This window comes from Ylistrum balloti, unplaced genomic scaffold (genome assembly GCF_031769215.1).
Source record: "Ylistrum balloti isolate Yb309-2 unplaced genomic scaffold, AGI_CSIRO_Ybal_v1 Utg370298, whole genome shotgun sequence".
NCBI classification, from domain to species: Eukaryota; Metazoa; Mollusca; class Bivalvia; order Pectinida; family Pectinidae; genus Ylistrum; species Ylistrum balloti.
Window position 1 is genome coordinate 80,860 of NW_026782224.1, and position 14,813 is coordinate 95,672.

The 14,813-nt window shown below is 33.8% G+C and overlaps 1 protein-coding gene across 1 annotated transcript in view; it reads right to left on the reverse strand.

Annotated features, from left to right (window-relative positions):
• Positions 1-881: 881 nt before the first annotated feature.
• LOC132553151 (adenylate cyclase type 9-like) overlaps positions 882-14,813 on the reverse strand; it is a 58,933-nt gene continuing 45,001 nt past the window's right edge. Inside the window, exon 6 of the mRNA XM_060217373.1 lies at positions 882-2,530. Coding sequence (XP_060073356.1) covers positions 882-2,530 — 1,649 coding nt within the window. The remainder of the gene's footprint in view (positions 2,531-14,813) is intronic.

Below are 14,813 nucleotides of genomic sequence, written 5' to 3' on the forward strand. Positions count from 1 at the left end.
TTGATTTGTATCCCACCTGAAATACTTCAGTTGATAAAAATTCTGATTGATTTTAAAGTGTGATATGATCCCATTGTGATATGATCCCTTGTACAACAGTCCAGGTCAATGAACCAGTATCATTTTAAACCTTTCTGAAATGAAAAGTTACCCTAACAGTGCTTGATTTCAACACCTTTGTTGAAAAAGATATTACATTTGCATCAATGAACACAGACACTTGTTCTAAAAATAGTACACTATTAAAGATGAACACTTTTGCTCAATAGCTAAAAATAGTATGAAGTAAAAATACATTTTAAGAAATTAATGTCTTTTGATGATCATGGCTTCATGTCCAAGATGAGATCATAATATCAAACACAGATAGGTTTGTGAATATCTGTTATCTGTTTAAGAGCAGGTAACATATAGTTTGTTCTCCAGTTCTGACCTGCCACAATCAAACTAAATCTGTATGACGAACACTAAGGAGTAATCTCCCTTACATTCTGGAACTCTTCAACAGGTGGATCAATCTTTGTCCCTTGAATGTTTAAACCTTGAAGGGAGCTAACTCCAACAATGACCACAGATACCAAGGGAGATAAGAGCTGATCTGTAAAGTAAGTCAAATAATGTTTTTGGCCATTTATTACTGTTTCATATCATCTTTCTTCTCACCAAATCATTTACTAGTTGATCAAATAAATTCACTCTTGTGATGTGGAAATTTGTCCAACATTTAAACATGACATAATTCAGAACTCACATTCCTTTTTAACTTTGCCATTTAAAGATGGCCATGAAGTACATGCAACCGTGACTTAAAAACTGTGGATTGATCTTAACTGCAACAGTCAATTGATTTAGGGACACAATTGCAGATTGTGACTATTGTTTCAATTCCATTCAGCTCCAGGTTTCTTGCCAACTAACAAATACGTTTTCATGTCTCCCTTTCCCTTTACTGGAATTGTACCACGATACTCAAAATCATACATCTCTCCCAGGAGGTTGGCTGTGGCCTCAGGGACCTGAATTCTATCCTTGACACCAGTTGAGTACATACGACTGGCAATATTCACCGTGTCACCCCAAATGTCATACAACAGTTTGGTTGTACCAATGACACCTGCAGTCACTTCACCAAAGTTATACCCAATGTTTAATTCAAATGCAAAGTTAAATATGCTCTCATTAAATCTCTGCACAACTCCCTGCATTTCGACAGAAAAGTCCATAAGCTCAAATAGATGTGCATATGGGTGTTTGTTTTTTGCCCGATTAGATTCATTCAGTCCTGAGGCGGCCATGAATGTACTTGTGATAGTCTTGATTTTTTCTACGTCTTTGAATCTGTATTCGTCAAGAAGGTCCTCGTAGTCACTGACAAGTTCGTTAAGTACACGTAAATACTCCTTCCCTCCTTGGTATGCCTCATCGTAAAATTCGTTGAAGTTGACTAGTGTTGCAAATATAACACCAACATGCTTATGATTTTTGGAGTACTTTGTCACACCCATTTTATTGATCTGTTTCGATACATGCTCTGGTATGATATTATGTAACAGCCAATCAGCTTGATCCATAGTTCGCTGCATCTGTTGTTTGTTGGCAGAAGCCTGAGCATCTCCGTTAAAACTCAACCTGTAGTTGATTTCAAATTCACGATTCAGGAACCAGACCAAAAACAGAAGTAAGACCATGTCTAGTATAATCTCATATTGCAGTTGGTGACTTCCGGAGAACAAGTAGTCAAAGCGAGTGACATTTGACATCACAGTTTGCACATCGTAGTTGGTGGAGATATTTGTGGCGTTCCAAACGACTGGGACATCTTTTGCAATTGAGGTAAACGTACAAATGTTTACACTCAGTAGAACTATCAACACAACTCCTGCCAGTGCGGCAAGGATTGACTTCATCCAGGAGCTGAGCATCGTGAAATTGCAGTAATGAAGTAATGCAACCATGATGCTGTAAGAGAAAAATCGGTCTTGCCATATGCTTTGGGTCAGTATTCCACATGAAATATTTGAGTACACTGCAATTACCGGGATACTAGCAACAATTGCTCCGAGGAAGTTACGGAAATACCATCTGGATATGAAATCTACAAAGTTTTTGCAAGAGTCCATTTTATTTTTTCTACATTTGACATCTGTGACTGCATGGATAAGTACCAAAATCTCCAGGACTAAAGATACCAGGAAAACTAGTATCCATGGTAACTCACGGTCAAACATAATAAATGCACAAATTGAAATTACAGTGAAGACAATGAAGGATATGACGATCTCGACAAGGGCATGGTAGCGTGGAGATGATAGTGTGTTCTCTCTCTGATTGTCTTGAATGTAGTGGTCGCGGTAATCCTCCTCCAGTGTAGGGCTCTGGAAACTCAGAGTAAGTTTAGATATGGGGGGCTTGTAGAAGAACTCTTTGTTCTTTACATCCTCCTTCATACACTTCAGGATGTAAAGGTCATTCTGCGCACTATCATCCAGATTGTGGTGCATCAGGGTGTCGTTGATGGGGCTGTTAACATCTGGAATGACAAAAACTCAATTTCAAATTTCCGATTTAATTTTATCATTACATGTGCATTACAAACCTACCGAAGCGTATTCCGGCCACATTGTGTTTTATTTTATTTGGAAATTTCGAGATAGCAACTCAAAATTTTGAGTTACTAACTCGAAATTTTCGAGTAAGTAATTTGAGAATTCAAGATATTAAGCCGAAATTTCGAGATAGCAACTCGAAATTTTGAGATAGCAACTCGAAATTTCTAGTCAGTAATCCGAAATTTTGAGTAAGTAAGTCGAACCCAAAATTGGGAGATAACAACTCGAAATTTCAACTTACTTATTTCGAGTTCAAATAAAACACAACATGGCCGGAATACACCTCCGTAAAAACCAGTGTTTACATGAAAATAAAACAATACAATTTTAAAATACTTCAGTATGGGTTGATGGGAAGGTAAGTAGAGTTGACCAACAGATGTACAGATAGGGTGAGAGGGTAGTATGTAGGTATAAGGTAAGTAGTGAGGACCAACAGATGTACAGATAGGGTGAGAGGGTAGTATGTAGGTATAAGGTAAGTAGTGAGGACCAACAGATGTACAGATAGGGTGAGAGGGTAGTATGTAGGTATAAGGTAAGTAGTGAGGACCAACAGATGTACAGATAGGGTGAGAGGGTAGTATGTAGGTATAAGGTAAGTAGGGAGGACCAACAGATGTACAGATAGGGTGAGTGGGTAGTATGTAGGTATAAGGTAAGTAGTGAGGACCATAGGCATAGACGTAGACTTAGAAGCATTAGTACTTTGGCAGGAAAGTACAGATGCTTAGATAGGAGAAGGAATTATTATAACTATTTTAAAGACATTTTAAAACGTACATTTTATAATATTAACATTGCTATTTAAGCTCACCTGGTTTTAACATGATCTGTTCAGAAGAAGTGGCATTATAATGAACGGTACAACACAAAATTTAGATTACGAATCCTGCTCCTCCCTATCAAGTATGTCTCAGCTATTTAAAGGAGAAGCATTTTAAAGCAAGTCTAATTATTTAACCATAAATTCATCTCTGACCGCAATCAACTTCATAGATATAAAATGTGATCGCCTTTCTGATTTTTAACTATTCTGTTGAAGTCCTTCAAGGCATTTAGGAGTGGAAGTCTATTAAAGCAAAATCCAACTTTTAACCCTAATCAGGTCAAATCCATCCATTGGAGTGGTACCAACTTCATTTCCACAAAATATGATTGCTCTTCCTTAAGGATGTTTAAGACCAAATTTGGTTAAAATCTACCCACAACTCAGGAGGAGTAGTGTTTTAAATGAAGAAGTTGATGGATGAATAAGTAAACGAACAATGAACAGACAGATGCCCCTCCATTGCATAAGTTCATCAGTCCTTCGGGCCAGGTCAGTTAAAACTGACAAAGTCCATAACACTGTACAATGTATAGACAAGGTATACATCATCTTTCAGATATAGGTGAGCTCATACAAGTAACATTTCAGGTAGATGTGATGTAGAGAGGGTTAGCTCCCTTTAAAGCATCGCCATTCTTAACCTGACTATCATCAATAATAATACAGTCTCAATAATCAGTCAATACCAAGTAGACATTTAGAGCAAAAGTATCTTGTGGCAGAATAATGTACGATCATCCCATGTAAAAACAAGAGGCCCAAAGGCCTTCACGGTCATCTGACAAAAACAAAAACGTTCTGCAGGGAGAATGGTTATTGTTTCTACTGTGAAAGAAATCTTACTAACAAGCTGTTTTCCATTATGCAGATGGTAGTTTTGGTGAGGAGTAGGTAACTGTAACAAGTGTTACCTATTATTTGACAGTAAAGATGGGAGCCCAATCCCACTGATGAAACTTGAGAAGAAGTTTGAATTAGGTTTTACTATGATTGTGCATTTGAGAGGTGGTATTTTACTTTGATTTTAATAAACTTAAAAAGGTAGGCCATGTTGACCAACAAAATGATGCAGAGTCAGATAAGGTACATGTATAGGTATACAAAGAGCTTCTGTTTCTAAATAGGTACAGGTATAAATGAATTAGTTAAGTCTAAGTGGTTACTATTAAGTAAGTCTAAGTGGCTACTATTAAGTAAGTCTAAGTGGCTACTATTAAGTAAGTCTAAGTGGCTACTATTAAGTAAGTCTAAGTGGTTACTATTAAGTAAGTTGAAGTGGTTACTATTAAGTAAGTTGAAGTGGTTACTATTAAGTAAGTTGAAGTGGTTACTATTAAGTAAGTCTAAGTGGTTACTATTAAGTAAGTCTAAGTGGTTACTATTAAGTAAGTTGAAGTGGTTACTATTAAGTAAGTCTAAGTGGTTACTATTAAGTAAGTTGAAGTGGTTACTATTAAGTAAGTCTAAGTGGCTACTATTAAGTAATTAAGTGGTTACTATTAAGTAGAAGTGGTTACTATTAAGTAAGTCTAAGTGGTTACTATTAAGTAAGTCTAAGTGGTTACTATTAAGTAAGTTGAAGTGGTTACTATTAAGTAAGTTGAAGTGGTTACTTTTAAGTAAGTTGAAGTGGTTACTATTAAGTAAGTTGAAGTGGTTACTATTAAGTAAGTTGAAGTGGTTACTATTAAGTAAGTTGAAGTGGTTACTATTAAGTAAGTCTAAGTGGTTACTATTAAGAAAGTTGAAGTGGTTACTTTTAAGTAAGTCTGAAGTGGTTACTATTAAGTAAGTTGAAGTGGTTACTATTAAGTAAGTCTAAGTGTTTACTATTAAGTAAGTTGAAGTGGTTACTATTAAGTAAGTTGAAGTGGTTACTATTAAGTAAGTCTAAGTGGTTACTATTAAGTAAGTTGAAGTGGTTACTATTAAGTAAGTTGAAGTGGTTACTATTAAGTAAGTGGAAGTGGATACTATTAAGTAAGTAGAAGTGGTTACTATTAAGTAAGTACTATTAAGTAAGTGGTTACTATTAAGTAAGTTAAGTGGTTACTATTAAGTAAGTTGAAGTGGTTACTATTAAATAAGTCTAAGTGGTTACTATTAAGTAAGTTGAAGTGGTTACTATTAAGTAAGTCTAAGTGGTTACTGTTAAGTAAGTTGAAGTTACTATTAAGTAAGTTGAAGTGGTTACTATTAAGTAAGTTGAAGTGGTTACTATTAAGTAAGTTGAAGTGGTTACTATTAAGTAAGTTGAAGTGGTTACTATTAAGTAAGTTGAAGTGGTTACTATTAAGTAAGTTGAAGTGGCTACTATTAAGTAAGTTGAAGTGGTTACTATTAAGTAAGATGAAGTGGTTACTATTAAGTAAGTCTAAGTGGTTACTATTAAGTAAGTTGAAGTGGTTACTATTAAGTAAGTCTAAGTGGCTACTATTAAGTAAGTTGAAGTGGTTACTATTAAGTAAGTTGAAGTTACTTTTAAGTAAGTTGAAGTGGTTACTATTAAGTAAGTTGAAGTGGTTACTATTAAGTAAGTTGAAGTGGTTACTATTAAGTAAGTTGAAGTGGTTACTATTAAGTAAGTTGAAGTGGTTACTATTAAGTAAGTTGAAGTGGTTACTATTAAGTAAGCCTAAGTGGTTACTATTAAGTAAGTTGAAGTGGTTACTATTAAGTAAGTTGAAGTGGTTACTATTAGTAAGTGAAGTGGTTACTATTAAGTAAGAAGTGGTTACTATTAAGTAAGTTGAAGTGGTTACTATTAAGTAAGTACTATTAAGTAAGTTGAAGTGGTTACTATTAAGTAAGTTGAAGTGGTTACTATTAAGTAAGTTGAAGTGGTTACTATTAAGTAAGTTGAAGTGGTTACTATTAAGTAAGTTACTATTAAGTAAGTCTAAGTGGTTACTATTAAGTAAGTTGAAGTGGTTACTATTAAGAAAGTTTAAGTGGTTACTATTAACTAAGTCTAAGTGGTTACTATTAAGTAAGTTGAAGTGGTTACTATTAAGTAAGTTGAAGTGGTTACTATTAAGTAAGTTGAAGTGGTTACTATTAAGTAAGTCGAAGTGGTTACTTTTAAGTAAGTTGAAGTGGTTACTATTAAGTAAGTTGAAGTGGTTACTATTAGTGGTTACTAGTAAGTCTAAGTGGCTACTATTAAGTAAGTTGAAGTGGTTACTATTTAAGTAAGTACTTTTAAGTAAGTTGAAGTGGTTACTATTAAGTAAGTCTAAGTGGTTACTATTAAGTAAGTCTAAGTGGTTACTATTAAGTAAGTCTAAGTGGTTACTATTAAGTAAGTTGAAGTGGTTACTATTAAGAAAGTTGAAGTGGTTACTTTTAAGTAAGTCTAAGTGGTTACTATTAAGTTACTATTAAGTAAGTCTAAGTGGTTACTATTAAGTAAGTCTAAGTGGTTACTATTAAGTAAGTCTAAGTGGTTACTATTAAGTAAGTTGAAGTGGTTACTATTAAGTAAGTCTAAGTGGTTACTATTAAGTAAGTTGAAGTGGTTACTATTAAGTAAGTCTAAGTGGTTACTATTAAGTAAGTTGAAGTGGTTACTATTAAGTAAGTTGAAGTGGTTACTATTAAGTAAGTTGAATTAAGTAAGTTGAAGTGGTTACTATTAAGTAAGCCTAAGTGGTTACTATTAAGTAAGTTGAAGTGGTTACTATTAAGTAAGTTGAAGTGGTTACTATTAAATAAGTCTAAGTGGTTACTATTAAGTAAGTTGAAGTTACTTTTAAGTAAGTTGAAGTGGTTACTATTAAGTAAGTTGAAGTGGTTACTATTAAGTAAGTCTAAGTGGTTACTATTAAGTAAGTTGAAGTGGTTACTATTAAGTAAGTCTAAGTGGTAACTATTAAGTAAGTTGAAGTGGTTACTATTAAGTAAGTCTAAGTGGTTACTATTAAGTAAGTCTAAGTGGTTACTATTAAGTAAGTCTAAGTGGTTACTATTAAGTAAGTCTAAGTGGTTACTATTAAGTAAGTTGAAGTGGTTACTATTAAGTAAGTTGAAGTGGTTACTATTAAGTAAGTCTAAGTGGTTACTATTAAGTAAGTTTAAGTGGTTACAATTAAGTAAGTCTAAGTGGCTACAATTAAGTAAAGACCTGTATAAGGTGAACATTTTTATTCCTTCCCCCCCCCCCCCCCCCCCCCAATTTGTAGTTTAATTTGGATGTGAAAGTACCTAATGTATTTCAATGATAATGTAACATGTTTTCAGTAAAAACTTCTATATATTGGGGGTCGCTTTAGCCAGGTTTAACTGTAATGAATGACACTGTACTAGAGGTTAGTTACAATCCTACCTTTAGTGTATTCAGTTGTTATATTGTGATAAATTATCAGGATAAAGTCAATATAGTCTATGAAATAATTTGAGAATACAACCAAAGTTTTAGGGTTAGTCTCTTAATTATCAACCCATGTATGATTTCTGTATTATTTTTCAATGTTGTTCTACTTTAAAAGGAGTATGGGAATAAGGACAGTCCTGAAACATTAGCAATAGAAATAAATGATCAACTGTTTTTTTTAAATCCTGAAAATGAAAAATTAGGTTTACTACAATGACATATAGCTAAAGCCAAGAATACAAGGAAGGAAGAAAACAGTGTTGAAACTGATATCATTAAACTAGAGAATCAAACCAATCTGTTGCCTAAGAGAGAACTTTGTAAACAGTATGATGATAAAAAACAGCAGTTAGAGAATATTAGAAAAACAAAAACAGAAGGGTTAAGATCAAAGGCAAATTGGTATGAGAATGGAGAAAGGGCAACCAAACATCTTTGTGATCTAGAAAAAAGGAGTTTTATCAATAAATCTATAATAGAGTTGATTACAGAAGATGGTGGCATTCTCGATAGTCCCGGGGAAATAATCCAGGCTGAGGGCGACTTTTTCAAAACTCTTTATCGTTCTAAACAACCAGACTCAATTCAAGTTGAAAATTCATATCTTTAAAAACATCAGATTAAATTGAGACAAAGTGATAAAGATAGTTGTGAAGGAATTTTATCAATAAATGAATTGGCTAAGACTTTGAAAAATATGAAAAATGACAAGAGTCCAGGTTCAGACAGCTTGGAGCAGAATTTTATAATTTTTTTTTGGAAAGACATAGGCATATTTTTATGTAGATCAATAAATCATGCTTATAGTACTGGTCATCTTTCAGAATATCAACGTCAAGGAGTTATCACATGTATTCTACGGGAAGATAAAGATACGCGATACTTGAACAACTGTAGACCAATATCACTCTTAAACATTGACTGCAAAGTAGCATCTGTTGCCATAGCAAATCAAATCAAATTGGTACTTCCAAACATCATAAGCGAATCTCAAACTGGTTTCATTAAAGGTAGATTTATTGGGGACAATACTAAATTATTATATGATGTAATGCAAATAAGAAAAAAAAAAATCAATGTGGGTTATTGTCTCTCCTGGACTTTGAGAAGGTTTTTGATTCTGATGAATGGAATTTTATTGATAAGGCATTGGAATCTTTTAATTTTGGTTCCTCATTAAGAAAATGGTTCAAGATCCTTTATATTTCTTAAAGTTGTATTATCAATAATGGTCATTTGTCACCCTTCTTCAATCTCGGGCGTGGCTGCCACCAAGGAGATTCATTATCTCCTGATGTGTGAAAGTATGAGAGCCCTCCTGTGTGGGGACACATTTGTAATGTTATGTATGTCTTGTCTTGGTCAATAAAATGTTTGAAAAAAAAAAACTTATTCAGGACCATCTCAGGATCATTTCAAGCAAGTTTGATCTCAATCCCACTGATGGAACTTGATAAAGAAGTTCAAAATGTCAAAAGTTTACACACGGTGGACAGCACACAAAGACGGACGAAGCAAAATGACTATAGCATTGGCATACTGCAGTGTCCATAATCTGTCTGTCTGTCCATCATCTGTCTGTCTGTCTACAAACTTTTTCTACAAATCGCTATTAGTCATGAACAATAAAGCTTATCTCAACCAAATTTTTGTCAGAAGCAGCATTAGGGGAACAGATTTGTATAAACATTTGGTCTCTACCCCAAGGGGTAGGAAGGACGGGACCAAAGTGGGAAAATAGAACAATTGCTTTAAAATCCTACTCCTGTAGCAATTATTGGATTTTGCCCAAATTTGGTCTAAAGCATTGCTAGGGAAGGGGAATCAGTTTTGACTAAACAATGAGTCTCGGGCCCCCTTGGGAGGGAGGGGATTGGCCCAACAAGGAAAACAGAATAAATTATTTGAAATCCTAATCCTTTTGTAGGAATGACTTTAATTCTGCCCAAACTTGATCTGAAGTATTCTTTGGTGAAGAGTTATCATTCCTGCTCAAAGATTGCATCCAGAACCCATTGGTTGGGAAGGCTGGGGCCCATTTTGGGGAAAAGTAAGTTCTTAAAATCCTTCTTTCATACAAGGAAATTGACCCAGTTTGATCTGAAGCAAATTTTACGTTTGATCACAATGAGTGGGACCCAATTGGGAAATAATTTCAGTAATTATTTGTCATATTTGAAATTCTAAATGGCTGAATCCCAAAATTACCCAGGTGAGTGATTCAGGCCCCTTGGGCCTCTTGTTTAAAAATCAGCTCTCCTCTATAAGTGTTTAGCTGCTTTTTTGTTCACACTTTGTAGGTTTTATAGCTCTGACTTGAAATGATGTTTTGAACGTCAGTTAATTTGACAATTTCTATATTTATTTTGACTGAATAAGTCATGAATATTTTCTAGTTTATAAAAGTTTATACAAATCTGTTCCCCTAATGACACTTCTGACAAAAAGCTGATGAATGTGGCTAAAACTTGTTGAAATCCACCCAAGTAGAAAGGAGGAGTAGGGTTTTAAATCTAATTTCAGCACCTGTTCATTTGGGGACCTGTCCCTCTACTCCATGGAGTAAAATCGAAATTCTAAATGTAAGAAATGTCATTCCATGATTCCTCAGACCAAATTTGATTGAAATCCATCTAGGTATGAAAGAGGAGTAGGGTTTTAAAGAAAAAGTTTGCACACAAAGACAGACAAAGCATGATGGCTATATGTCATCTTGCCCTTCTGGTCAGATGACCTAAAAAGGACAAAAAGTCGAAGGGAAACAGGTAAGATGGATATATATATGTTAAGAAACCATGAAGGTGGCATATACCAGTAAGTCTTCAGGTAAGAGAAAAGCCTTTTGAGAATAGTAAAAGTTGCATTTAGCATTAGGGAATATTAACAGTGGATAGAGAAAAAGGTAATATGACCTTAAGCATATCGTAAAAGTAACATGTTGCCTAGGGGTAAGAGAAAAGGAGACATATAGCCTTAAGGAAATGGTGAAAGCTGCATATAGACATAGAGAATAGTAAAGGTGGACGGAGCGAAAGGGGACATATGGACTTAAAGGATTTATAGTAGATCCACTTATAACGAAATTTGATATTAGGATATCCTGCTAATCATAGTATCTGATATTACGATATCCTGCTGATCATAGTATCTGATATTACGATATCCTGCTGATCATAGTATCTGATATTACGATATCCTGCTGATCATAGTATCTGATATTACGATATCCTGCTGATCATAGTATCTGATATTACGATATCCTGCTAATCATAGTATCTAATATTACGATATCCTGCTTTTTATGATATCTCATATTTTTTCATGTATCAAATTAATATTTTCTATAAGGATTAAGTAAAGAACAAGAGGCCCCAAAAAAAATTAATATTGCATGAACTGTAATTTGCGAAAAATTGTGTTTGTGGTTTTTTTTTTTACAAATTATTTCAAAGGATAAACAAACAAAAGTCAAGGAAAATCACTGTTCTTGTGAGAAAAACAAATCAAATTACAAATCTATATTTATTTAGTTTAAAGATTTATTGAATATACAGTATATGGAAGTATCACTTTTCACATGACTTTTATCTGGCACCTGATATGACTGTGCTTATAGTGATTAAATATAAATTATATAATTCAATAAAAGTAATGATTCTTGTTGATTTTAACTGTTACAAAGTTCATTTAACCATTACATTACTTTTCATCTGTTTTATTTAGTAATATGTTTGACTATTATGGTTGTCTAAGTTCAGATTCTCAAAATCTAAATAACATTTAATTATAATATACTGGTTATTACAATATTTTCATCGGGAAAATAGCAGATCATGATAAGCGGGTTTCAATGTAGTAAAAGTAGTATGTGGCCTTGAGGTAAGAGAAAAGTTACCATATAGCCTTAAGTAAATGTAGCATTTACACTTAGGAAAATTAAGCACAAACTAAAATAGTCTATGCAATCATGTATCTAAATTCAAATTTCAAAGTCCGAAAGAAAGCTTTAATATTGAATCTATTTCTTGCGAAATGTCAACATTTGCCAAAGTTGATCTATAAGCCACCTTTCTGGTGTATATGTATCCCAACAGCAGCCTTCTCATCAATGACAGCTTCGTTGGCAAGGGCTACAGCATTGACCTTTGAGGTCGTTGCTTTAGAACCATTGACCTGTTGACCTTGTGACCCCTTTTTAGGTTGTGGTGAAGATGGAGAATGAGAGAGAGGGTTCTGAGACGTGGCAGAACTGCTGTCCATCTTACCTAAACGTGCACAAAATCAGCAATAAAATACTAATTCTACAATAAAAAGAGGCCGAATGGGCCTGTGGTTGCACAAAGATACTCCATTCTGATTCTTTGATAAACCTAAAATCATTGAGATCATAAGACAATCTTGATTTCAGATTTTCATATGCTAATGGCACTGTTAACTATATAGAATATAAATTACTCAGGTTATGAAGAAGATTTTATTAGTCTTTAACTTACATAGACTTACATAAGATTAACCATCACAGTATCTATTTGGTGCTGTGTTCTAATCTACAGGAGACAATATCTATATCAATCATTAAAGGTTTTGTAAAATAGAGCAGGAAACAGCTTTTGTTTCTTTTACAATTAATGTACAAAAAAGACCAACTGTTCCGTTTTAGAGTCCAATGCTTGGTGTATGTCGTGATTTGTTGACTACAGTCAGAGATAATGAGCAGGAAGGTAACATGATGCATTGACCTCATTAGTCATCCATAAGCTTGTCACAATGTATCTACAGTCATGTGACTAGGGAACCATCTGTATTATCCACAAGCTGGTCACTACATACCTACAGTCATGTGACTAGGGAACCATCTCTATCATCCACAAGCTGGTCACTACATACCTACAGTCATGTGACTAAGGAACCAACCCTATGGTGCTTTTATTCTGAAATTTGATGTGTTTAAATGAGACCATATTCTAACCATACTAATTTACTGTTCATATAGTGTAACCTCCCTTCACCACAATGCCGATCCTACGAAACATTTAACAAACATCTTTCCAATATTTAAACAAATCTCATTACTGTATAGAGTCTGGTAAAAAGGTGCTAAATTGTCTCTGATTGATGTACTGATGATACTCCAATGTATAATCTGACAGTGTACATCCAAACAGATTACCTCCCTTTATAATATTTTTATCAATATTTAAACAGTTCAACTTCATGACCAATTATCAGTCCTCAAGTTAACTTCAAAGCGTCATCTGATTCATGTTAAATAAGATTGATAATTTCTGTTTAAATTAGAAACAAGTATCAAATTAACACTGCTGTGGAGATTAACACATGGCATCATCAACATGACAGGAAAAACCGAAGAGTTGAGGACACTCATAGATACCTTTGTATGATTTTTATTGAAATAAAGAATAAAGGAAGTAGTATATCAGTATGGAATGGTGTATAATCTCGAGTGCTTGATCGCACTGATTTTATTCCCATATATTTATATATATATATCTGAAGGTTCAAGACATATAGTCATGATAAGATCTTTGTATGATTGTTGTGGTAGAGGGGTGTGATTGAAGAGGTAATGGCTGATCATGCCCGGTCATGCGTGACTCTAAAATCTGCACTTTTTGTAGTGTAGTGTACGGGTATACACCACTGAAGGGTCTAGAGGTGTAAACTTATGAAATTGGTTAAATATTTTCTTATGTTTTTCGGGGATGGGTTGAGATTTCAACATCGATAATCAGTTATTATAACTGACTACTGACAATTGATAAATTATTTGCTTGTTTTTCTAATTCTAATTGACAGTTGGTTTTTTATTCTCTTAAAATAAATCTTACACAAAAGTGACCAATAACATTTCATCAGGTCATTGGTTGTCTGAGCAATGCTCATTATTAGTTCTGAAATACAAAGGGTATGTTTTACAATGATGAGTCATACTGATAGTTGAAGTTGTGTAAGTCTAGGGTACATACAGTCACCTTCTAGCCTTGACTAGTTGAAATTCGTTTTTAGTCTAGTGGTAGAGTGTCTGGCTGGAGACCAAAGGGTCACTATAGCCTCACCAGAACCATCAGCATTAGTGGAGGTTAAAACCCATGAAGGAAGAATTCAAGCTATAGATGTAATTCAAACCCCAGCAGCTAAAAACTGTGTTTTTCATTACTCCTTCCAATTACATGGCTATAGATGGACTTTTGCTGATATCAAAATATTTACTTACCTTTATTAGCACAAATTTGATGACGTTATCTAAAGACTGCTTTGTAAGCATCTATGTGGTTGCATTTTGTTTACTTCAGCAATATATCTTTCACACTCTTGATCGTTTTCCAATCCATGTTTATGAACAGCAATTAAGCTTATCACCTGAATATATCATAAAATGCTAACTCTACATTGTCAGTGTTTATATTAAAATTTTCATAAATTTTTCAATTAAGTTATTGTTATGGAATTTTCAAAAAGGGAAAAGTATTTCAAATGTATATTCGACAAATCATGGAAGAAACTAAATCTCGGAGACATAATGGTACAACAGACTTAGATATTGGATAGTAAGTCTATGATGGTAGGCCTACTGAAAATGAAACTAAAATACAAACTTCTAGTTTAAGAATAATGTCAGAAATCTGTTACACTTTCAAATATATCTGATCATCTATGCTTCTATTTTTAAACATTTTTTCAGTTAAGTCATGAAATAAAGACCTTATTGCAGAAATATCTAGAAAATAAGAAACTTTAAAAGTATGGACAAAGGGAGATAAATTAAACACAGTAGAGATATAATTATTCTTCCAGAGAAGAAGCATAGTAATATCTGCATGAAATAGTTCCAATATTTATCTTATATACATTATTTATATCAGCATCAACTACTTCATGGACACATTTTATATCCTTTCAGTGAAGGCATAAATGCCTTGTTAGGTCTTTTAGTGGTACCAAATTCTGTCCAAGCGTTAAATAGCCTAGCTAGCAGCTG